Consider the following 11,138-nt stretch of genomic DNA (forward strand, 5'->3'; position numbering starts at 1 on the left):
ATATTCAGGATGGGTATAATTGGAGGTACCAGCTCCTGGCGAGATCTCATGAACAGTAGTACACTGTAATTCAGTCAAGTCCCCTTAGAAGACGGAAGGTCATACCCACTCCCACAGTCATCCAACGCAGTAGAGTAGACCTAAAGAATTCCATCCGTTTACTAAAAAAAATTCGGTTAGTGTTGTTTCACTCCTAGAACATCCATAGCGTTCTCAGACATAAGCGACATACCGTTGTTTGCTTTACACCACTTCAAGTTTAACCTTGAATGTTATAAACATGCCAGACGTAAAGTTATTTTTTTTTTCTTGACGCATATCATTGTTAAATTGCAAACGTAGAATAAAATGATTATCTACTTTATATTCGTGCCTACTTACACCTAATCATAAAATTAATTAACCACCAACTCAACAGCGCTGATTGGGCGAGCTTACGAGAACATCTTAAAAAATGCAAGACCCATGAATTTAATATTTTACATGAAGCTTCGTTTTAAGTTGAGGACCACTGAGTTCGAAGTGTATAGTACATATCAATTCACGGGGGTTCGGATGAGTGAAAACGAATATTTCGAATTGTTCTTTACGGTATCTACGAAGTGAATCAATTGGTGATCGATCGGGGATAATTCCACATGAAATAATGCCTTGGTTTAATAGTAGTAAATGGCAAACAAAATAATGTAATAGTGGGATGCTATAAGTGGATGCTATTACCCGATAACTGTCGAGAGCTAATGGAGAGTAATCGGAGATGTTCCCACATAAATTACAGTCTTAGTTTCACAACATTAGGTGCCATGATAGGAAAAAAATGTGATAGGGTTAGGCAACAAGTAATGCTGGTAACCTCTACCTGTGATCAAGAGCTATTGAGATTCATCGTACAGAATTCCAACAGGAATACGGTCTTACTTAACAACAGTAGTGCCATGATAGGAAAATATGTGATAGGGTAGGCTACAAGTAAGAGTGCTGTTATCTGATAACTGTGATCGCGAGAGACTATTGGAGAACGATAGGAGATATCCACTTGAATACTGACTTAGTTTAACAACAGTAGATGCCATGATAACAAAATGTGATAGGGTAGGCTACAAGTAGATGCTGTTAACTGATAACTGTGAACGGAGAGCTATTGGAGATCCGATAGGAGATATCCACATGAATACTGACTTAGTTTAACAACAGTAGATGCCATGAGAAACAAATGTGATAGGGTAGGCTACAAGTAGATGCTGTTTTAACTGTTAACTGTGATCGTGAGCTATTGGAGATCGATCGGAGATATCCACATGAAATAGTGTCCTAAGTTTAACAACAGTAGGTGCCATGAAAGGATACAAATTGATAGGGTAGGCTACAAGAAGATGCTGTTAACCGATAACTGTGATCGAGAGCTATTGGAGATCGATAGGAGATATCCTCATGAAATACTGACTATTTAACAACTGTAATACCATGAAGGAACAAATGTGATAGGGTAGGCTACAAGTAGATTGCTGTTAACCGATAACTGTGATCGAGAGCTTATTGGATGATCGGATAGGAGATATCCACATGAAAACTTGACTTAGTTTAACAACAGTAGGTGCCATGAAAGAAACAAATGTGAGTAGGGTAGGCTACAAGTAAGATGCTGTTAACCGATAACGTGTGATCGAGAGCTATTGGAGATCGATAGGAGATATCCACATGAATACTGACTAGTTTAACAACTGTAGGATACCATGAAAGGAACAAATGTGATAGGGTAGGCTACAAGTAGATGCCCCTGTATAACCGATAGCCTGTGATCGAGAGCTATTGGGGAGATCGGATGCGGAGATTTCCCATTTGCCTGTTACCGTAGTGTTACTTCACAATAATCCACGTTTACTATGTACTACTAGAAGTCCCGGAGACAAGATAATGCGTGACCTAAATCTTCTGATACTATTGAAAGTCGGGTCGGTCTGTTATTTTTATTTTTCCTAATGTAACCACTCATAATGGGATAATATACGCTACAAACTGTAACTGTTGGAATTTATCACCCACTTTAAATACACTTATCAATGTTTGTAAATATTGCAAAGTGGGAAAATTAAACATTACCTTTCCTACATAACCCTATGAAAAATGACTGGAAATATATATAATTTCCAATAATATAAATTCTTTGGCCCATTTTCAGAATGAAATCGAAATCAATAATATTTTTCGTAACAGAAGTAATACAGTTTGTAATTTCAATAAATCATATTGAATCATACCTTATGTGCTGTGAGCATTTCTTTTAATTTATGTATTCTTAAATTTCTTATACCAACCACAACCTTGTATATATGCTATCGTGTTGGAAATTAACTCGTAACAAAAAGGATCTTAAAAAGACTTGATATTCGCCACTCTTGTTTTCCAATCAACAATATGTGAATTTATCCAGGACTATTATTTTAGTTTATCCAGCTACATTATGAGTTAAACAATAATATAAAAGGATCTTGTAGTTACCCTTACATTTTTGTTATCTTAAGATTTTCTGATCGAAGCAGCCTTGGCCTAATATGGAGAGTATCTAGTCACTTTAATGACCTTCCACACGCTGAAGAATCTTGTACTTTTCTCTGGATCGCCTTTACTTAGAATATTGTAGTTTTTCATATGGTATCCACATCAGCGTTACCCCATGGAGGAAAAATTGAAAGGATGTCAGACCACAGTTTCTGTGACTGGCGCGTCTAAAGGCCTTGGGTATAAGTATATTGACTGTCCCTGGCGGCACTCGCTCAAAACAATGACGTATGTTGCAGTTGAAAAATCATTTCATATATAAATCCTCTTATATTCCTTATTTAACATTTTCTTAACTTCCAATTTTAACAATTTTGAAAACATTAAATATTCTAAATTAATCTATTTAAGTCAAGGCGGCTAACTTATTAGTAGAAAAAGTGAAATGAAAGCCAATCAAGCATAAATAAAGGATCGGTGTTTTTGTTTTTCAGTTGGTTATCTCACGTTGCAAATAAACCACATTCTACAAATAGAATTGAAAGACAAGCAATTCTATGTGTGTCGCGTAAAAAACCGGGCCATCTGATGTAAACAGCGAGCTATAAACTTAACTGTCTGTGTAAGGCCTGAATTTTGGGCCTATTTTCCTGGTTTCTTTTCTTTGAGATTTCTTTTATTTAGCAGTTAACAATGTTTAACATCTACGAGTTTTACAACTCATCCCAGTGGATATTACTAACTTCCATATAATAAATACATCTATTATTCAAGAAGAATTTCTAACGTTTTTTCCGATATTCGTATACAAAGACACTATTTTAACGTATTTTATAGATAAAAATACTTAAATATCTTTTTCAATTTGCTCACATTCTAGTATGTTATTCTAGGTTCTTATAATGGGGGTTTTTATCAAGAATAAATGGTTTATCTTTAATGGCATGCCTTAAATAATTGTAAATTAGCTTTCAAGAAGTCTAAGTAACATTCAGTTAATAAAAATTACAAGTGGTTGTAAAAGTATTATTTGGCATTAAATGACTTGTTTTTTATTTGCCTGAATATGAAAAGGCTACATTTATTGAAATAATAATTGATTGTATATATTTTTTGGGCAATTTTATACTCTATATATTGAAATTTGTTTACTAAACTGTTATAATACTACATTAATCCTATAATCTCTTTCTGCGGCCTAGTGCCTACAATACCGTTTATTCCTTACAGTGATTTAAAAATATTCACGTACAGTGACATACCAATGAACCATTGTTTTTCCCGAATTCAGCTGTTTAACTGTACACCTGACCAACCAATCACAACGGTTTTGACTTATCAATTGTCCCACCTTGCAAGCGTAAGGCACGCTTGCTCATTATACTTCCTCGATCCCGCCTGGGGCACTTAATGTACTCTCTAGCCACTGCCTTACCAATACTTGAACACTCTCCCCCATGTGTTTACTCTCTCATTTAAATATTAGTGTATTATTCTATTTGTTTGTGTAACATTTACATTTAACATTTAAAAGTGTTCAGTGCTCTGGAATTGGCCAATCTTCTATCCAGAACTCGTCCTTCTTGCTCACCGGACAACCCGCGTCTACCGTGGCTCCTACAGGACCAAGGGCCACAGTGTTATGGAACTATTCGTTTGGCGGTCGCTATTGTTGCGTGAGTGAATCCGTGAATGAGACATCTTCCGTCTTCCATCAATCGGCCTGCCTACAAGAACAGCAGCCTATTTCCAAACAACTTACTGATCACAACCTGGCCCCTCAACAACAGCATACTATACGGTTAGGTACCCTCTCATGAAAATAAAGTGTAAACTGTTTATTTTAATCACACTTTTAATTTGAATATGCACTGTTTCATAAACTCATTATGTGTAACCTAGTGAACTCTTGTTAAAATCAAGTGTGTTCGCGGCGTCTTCAAACTGCCTATGTGTGAAGTTGGTCCTTCTTAGTCGAGCCCTCTAAAATAATTATCTTCACGGCTTCTATAAGCAAAATTCATTCTTTTCATGGTCCTTAGCGAGCCGGATAATAAGAACTTTAGTCCATTGGTGAATATCAGTGCAATCCTCAAACTCTTTAATAAGCTATATACAGTGCATATTTCAAAGCGTTGGGTTTCAGGTTCTTTCTCACGATTGCAAAGTGAATATCACGTGCATATCGAGTTTTCCAGTCCCCACTCATATCAGCTGTGATTCATATCAGCTTGTGATGTCCTGATCATATCCAGCTGTGACGTCGTGATCATTTCAGCTGTGGTCTTCTGCTCTTGTCGACTGCATTGTTTTGTTGACAAACAAGCTTTCAGACTGTTAACAGCACAGGTGAACTGAATTACTGTGTTTAAAATGGTTACTCGCTTTCATCAATACTTGTTCGTTAATCAGCCCTACTTGTAATACGCATTATTCTAAGCATGTTAAATATAAACAATCTTGGTATATTGACACTTTACCCTTGTATGCAGGGACTTGCACTCCTTATGGCAAAAACTTAAATGTTCTATTTTGTCAACACTATATTCTAGTCTCAGCTTAAAATAGAAAAAAAAAAAATGCTACTTACTGCTCACAATTGTTTATTATAATTTCTATTATGAACATTGCTCACTGCATATGTATGCATCGGTTTTATGGTTACTTGTCACAACCACTACCATAACTTTACCACTGACAGTTTTAACATGTATTTTACGTGCGCATAATGTTTACCAGAGCCTCTGAGCTACATTATAGCTGAATTTATAGCTCAACAATAACCTTAAATTGTATGTTTATGATTTAGTAAAAACTTGGTCTTATGTTTACGTTTTTGGCCATAATAACATGTTTATTTTAATTTCTCGAAACAAAACTTATACTTATAGGCCTATACGAGCCTACTCCTACTTATTGCATTTAATTATGTGAGTTTTATACCTCAAAAAACTAAACAATTGATACCTGAAGATGAAATCAATGATTTCGAAATGTACAATTAGTAAAAACAAAAATAAAATGTTTACAAAAAGTGTTAAAAGGTTTTATTTATATTGTAATCATAAATAGTTTTATAAGTTGTTTTTTCATTGTATATTATATTGTTTAGATACTCGCACCTTCTTAATTTCTTGGGGAAAATACTTTCAGAGTAAAATAATCTTAGTTATTTCTATTTTTATCACTGTCTCAATTCAAGAGGACAATATTTTTGGTTTACTTTTCACCTTTGAAGTTTTTACCTCAAATTGATTAATTTTTCTACAAACACTTTTCAACATGGGCGATGTCCCCATCTTAAAGTGGACAATGCAAAGCGAGAACGACCTCTTTTTCTCAGATACAAAGTATCTATGATTTAACTAAGAAGACTTCCGATCCAAATATACCTTCCAGCATGTTTGCTTTGTCAGAAGCTAAATCTATTCAGAGAACTTAAGACAGGAATTTTCAGCAATATTAGACTTGTGCCTACGAGTTGGAAATTAAAAAGTGGATGCCGATCTATACACCTAACTATTTCCGCATTATAGCGAGCGGTGGAGACGAGTTAGTTGATTACGGTTTCTCGCTAACGTGGTTTTATGATTGAGACCAAGAAGACAAGCTAATATGCCTAATAAAACGCGAAACTATTCCGCCTGCCTCCCCCTCAATCAACGTCCGGCCTCACCGAAATTGGGAATTAAAAAACATTTATGACGGAGCTGGCCTTGGACTTTCTTGTACGTTCATCAACGTTATATGAAACAAGAAGCCGTATACACACAACAATAGCGACGCACTTAAGCGATGTAATGAAAATTTCAATAATCTCTTGAGCGTTGCTTTTCAGCAGGCCGAACCACTCTCTCTGATAAAGTCGGCTAAAATATAACTGAGCAAAATTTATGCAAATCCGCTTATCAGCTGCTGAAGGATCGCTACCATAATACTTAGAGAGGCGTCCTACTCACACTACATTTAAATCAAATACTCAGACCTTCCTGTCAATCCTCCAGCACATCTGTGAAGAATATCCGTGCTTTCCTTAATCTTTTTACACGAACATAACGCAATCAACTTAAAGACATTAAAACAATGAACATCAACCAGTAACAACCCACTTCTCTCAGCCTTGTTATTACGCAAGATTGATAATCGGATGTCACCCGCCTAGAACAGTTTCGAAAAAGGAAGAAGCTTATCATACTTTGAGCCCTTCGGTTGAAACCAAATAATTTGAGTTTTCTCAATCCTGTAATGCAGCCACATTGAGGACAGTAGTTCTACATGAACAATATTGTGGACCCCAAGAACGCTTCAAGTTCTGTATTTTGGGTCAAAAACCCAGATTTGATATAACCCAAATCCGTCCTCTTATAAAACGTGAGCTTGTTAGCGGCTTCCTCTCCACGCCTCCTACGGCCTATAAACAAGGCCCATCATGTTTTTTATTGCCATCAGAGCGCGGTCCCATAAAAATTTATGGCCTGTCCCAGCTGTCGGTCCAAAAGACACCTCAAGAACGGCAGCACGGGATTAATTAAACAGCACAACCGCTGTTCTCTTCTTTTGAGTTTGGGGACGCACAGATTAAGTGGAATGTCAGTCCCTAAATTCACGTGTCGAACATGTTTCGTGGTCGTCATCATACCTTTGCTACACTTTCACTGAATCGTTCCCCAAAAACACGGTCCCATGGTTAGTACGATTGGACCGCGTTCGTCCCGTTGTTGGAGCAACGGCCGTGACGTGCGGCCGGCCTGACACAGAGCAGTGCAACACCTACACCCTGCTGTCCGCCCCTCGCCTGCGACCACAGCGCTCTCAACCTCCTATCCCGGCCGAACACACCACACTACACGCTCATGGCACACTGCATCTAGACCCTTCGCCCCTAGTACCACGTTTCTTCTGGTTACTTCTCATGTCAAGGCTCACCGCATCTAACGGACAAAGCTTAAGGCTTATCGTGCCTTAATTGATTCAGGAAGCATGCTAAATTTTTATTTAGCGAGAAAGCCTCCCAACTGTTGGTAACACAGCGCCGTCCGGCCACGTATTAATGTCGCCGGCCTTTCTCAAACCTCTGCTCACACACGCGGATTTTTAACACTGGGCGTGGAAACTCTTGCTGGCCACACCAGTTGCCGCCCCGCACTCGTTCCACATCTTGCCACAAATCACTGTAGATCTCCCACGAGTGCAAATATCTCAGGAGGTCATGAATAAGGTTAAAAATATTACACTGGCTGATCCAACCTTCCACCTCCCTGGTGGCATTGTCGTGCTTATTGGTGGAGCGCTATTTCCACATATTCTTACTCACGGAAACTACACTCTTGGTCTCAATTTACCTCACGCACTGGGCACCTGTTTTGGGTTCGTGCTGATTGGGACGGCTCCCTGCACACCACTGACGCAGTCTGTCTACTACTATGGCTGTCTCTCTTCTCTCGACTGCTCGAGGTGGACCTTCCCACGCCCTCACAGCAGCGTTTCCGGACACAAGAGGAACTTGCCTGCTCCCAGTAAAAGGTCTGCAGAGGAAACTCAATGCGATGAATATTTTTCTAAGCCAACGCCACTCCGAGGAACCGTGAGGGTCGATATATGGTCCGCCACCCTTTCAAGGACACCCAGTACTCCATCTGGGAAGCGTTTCCAAAGTTCATGCTGAAAGTAAGACTCTATTTCACGATCGAGCGCAAGCTCCTCGCTCCCTCTAAGGTGGAGTAAAATTATAATTTATATTCTGATTTTATACATGAATATCTCTCTCTAGGCCACATGCAGGGCTGCCCTACTCCTGACTTAAGCACTCCCCACTACTTTCTGCCACACCAACTGAAGCGGTGTTTATTAAGGCACAAAGTAGCACCACCAAACTACCACCCGTTTTTGACGCCAGTGCCAAAACCAGTTTCCGCGACTCTCTCTCAACGACACTCTGTAGACCGTCCCTAAGCTGCAAAATAATATTAGGTGAACATTCTTCTGCGCTTCCGCCTTCAGAACGTAGTGTATCTCTTGTGACATCAGACAGATGTACCGCCAAATCAAGGTGCATCCTGACGATCAACTTTTTCAACTGATATTATGGCGTGATCACCCTACCGACTTTGATGTCCACGTTTCAAGCTCACGACCAGTTACCTACGGCCCTGAAACTGTTCACCCAACTTGGCCATCAAAACTCCTACATCAAATGGCAGAAGACGAAGGTCACCGCTACCCCCATGTGCTGAGATTCTCAAGCACCAGAGCTACGTCGACGACCTGATCTACGGAGCTGAGACTGAAGAACTCGCCGCTGAACTTCAAGATCAACTCATCAAACTCCTTCGGCTCGGTGGCTTTGAGCTCCGGAAGTGGGTCTCGAACTCTCCGAGACTTCTGCAACACCTTCCTGAAGATCATCGGGAAATCCCAGTTTTTCTGCAAACCTCTCAGGAGCCTCATTTCTCTATTTTGGGCCTAAAATGGACCCCTCTGACTGACACTTTTACGTTTAATTTTAATTTTTCTTGTGAAAAACCCACTAAGCGTAAAGTGTTAAGTCTCATTTCTCAAGTCTATGACCCCTGTGGTTTTTTGGCGCCTTGTATAATGCTCGCAAAAAATATCATGCAACTCGTATGGATTTCTGGCATAGATTGGGATGATCCGCTCCCTCCAGAAATATACCAAAAATGGCACGCCTTTTTATTTGAACTTAAGCACGTTGCTACTATTACAATTCCTCGTGCTATCCCCTACTCTGCTGCTACTCACTGGGACTTGCACGGTTTCTCTGACGCCCCCAGAACTAGGCTATGCTGCTGTAGTCTACATCCGCTCTACCTCCAATGACACGGTGCACGTAAGCCAAGTTATAGCTAAAACTCGCGTCGCTCCTCTCAAAAGAGTGACGCTGCCCGACTGGAGCTATGCGCAGCTCATCTCCTGGCCCAACTTGTGAAAGTGTATATGCTGAAAGTAACTATAATAACAATATTATAATTTTTATTATACTATAATATAAAATTATATTTTTAAACACATTACTTTCTTAACTTTAAAATAAAATTTAGCACTTATTAAAAATTGCCTACATTTTCTGCTTTAAATGTCTGTAATTCCTCGAGAAGTGATAATAACACATTTTTTCCGACTTTTTATGCTTTACAGGCAAGGCTACGAATTTAAGTGATACGAATTAAAAATAAAAATAATTGTTTCCAACTAAACTCGAAAAAGTTGATTGTACCATCTTACATATGAATCAAAAGTGACGTTGATTTAACAATCATTCTATAAAAAACAGATAGCGAGTAAAAAAGATTACACCCTTACTCAATGGGTTTGTGGATTTTGGTTATTCTCTTTACCGCCACAAATTATAATATTTTTTACCTTTATTTCTTCCATGACTGACCTATTACAGTTTTAGAAATAAAACCAGTAAGGACTACTCAATAAATTAGTTGGATACAATATATTGAATACATACTCGATCAAACCCATACTCTGTGTATGCTAACGTCAGGACTGAGAGAGCGTATGGGTGGTATTGATATCAGATGCGATGACAGGAGAGTATTGGAGATGTCAGAGAAACTGGAAATTTCATTCTTTACTCTCGGTATGGAACTGGAATCGATACCTAACACAGCAACGCGCTTTACTATGCTTATCCTACCAGTCTGCTATGCACTATCAGTCTCCCCTACCAATTTGCACTACCAGCTTGTCCAACCAGCTTTCACTATCAGTCTGCACTATCAGTCTGCCCTACCAGCCTGCACTATCATGCTGCCCTACCAGCCTGCACTATCAGTCCCTGTGCCCTACCAATTTTGCACTACCATATTGCCCACACAGCCCTGCACTACCCAGCTTGACCTAGTTAGACTGCCCTTCCAACCTGCTCTAACCAGACTGTGCCCAACCACCTGCACTATTGGCCTTGCCCTAACCAACCTGACACTACTCCAGCCTGCAACTACCAGCTTGACCTACCAGATCTGCCCCTGTCAACCCCTCACTACCAGACTGCTCAACCAGCCTACACCAATCAGATCCCAGCACTATCAGTCTGCCCTACCAATTTGCACTACCAGCTTGCCCAACCAGCCTGCACTACCGGTTTTCCCTACCAGCCTGCGTTACCAGCCAGCACTACCAGCTTGCCCAACCAGCCTGCACTACCAGCTTGCACTAACAGCCTTCACTACTAGACTGCCCAACCAACCTGCACTACCAGCTTGCACTACCAGCTTGCCCAACCGGCCTGCACTACCAGCTTGCACAACCAGCCTGCACTACCAACCAGCATTACCATCCAGCACTACCCAACTTGCCCTATCAGGAAAATAATTTCCCTCCCTTAAAAACTCAACTATTAGCTAATATCAGACGCATAATTACACCATATCTGTAGTATTTTTTGTAAGAAGATAGCAAACTGTTTTCAGCTGTTTAACGTGCAGCATTAATAATAGTTAAAGTAAATATAAATATTTTTCTATTCAATTGCACACAGACATTATTTGGTTTACTTATAAGCTTATAAACCAACCTGTTGAACGTTCAGTGCCAAGAAATTCATTATGACTTCTCGACAAACCCGTCCATCAATTTAATTCTTGTTATTCTAAGTGGTTGACAAAGTT

At 39.5% G+C, this 11,138-nt stretch overlaps 1 protein-coding gene across 1 annotated transcript; it reads left to right on the plus strand.

The window, feature by feature from the left end:
• The first annotated feature begins 10,026 nt into the window (after positions 1-10,026).
• On the plus strand, positions 10,027-10,842 carry LOC124374889. The gene has a single exon (XM_046833033.1). The coding sequence runs from the start codon at positions 10,027-10,029 to the stop codon at positions 10,840-10,842; it is 816 nt and encodes a 271-aa protein (XP_046688989.1).
• The last annotated feature ends 296 nt before the right edge of the window (positions 10,843-11,138 follow it).

This window comes from Homalodisca vitripennis, unplaced genomic scaffold, assembly GCF_021130785.1.
Source record: "Homalodisca vitripennis isolate AUS2020 unplaced genomic scaffold, UT_GWSS_2.1 ScUCBcl_10959;HRSCAF=20040, whole genome shotgun sequence".
Classification (NCBI taxonomy): domain Eukaryota; kingdom Metazoa; phylum Arthropoda; class Insecta; order Hemiptera; family Cicadellidae; genus Homalodisca; species Homalodisca vitripennis.

Excerpts from the sequence above, each read along its gene's own strand:
- LOC124374889 (XM_046833033.1), top strand. The coding sequence starts at position 10,027 with ATGGGTGGTATTGATATCAGATGCGATGACAGGAGAGTATTGGAGATG.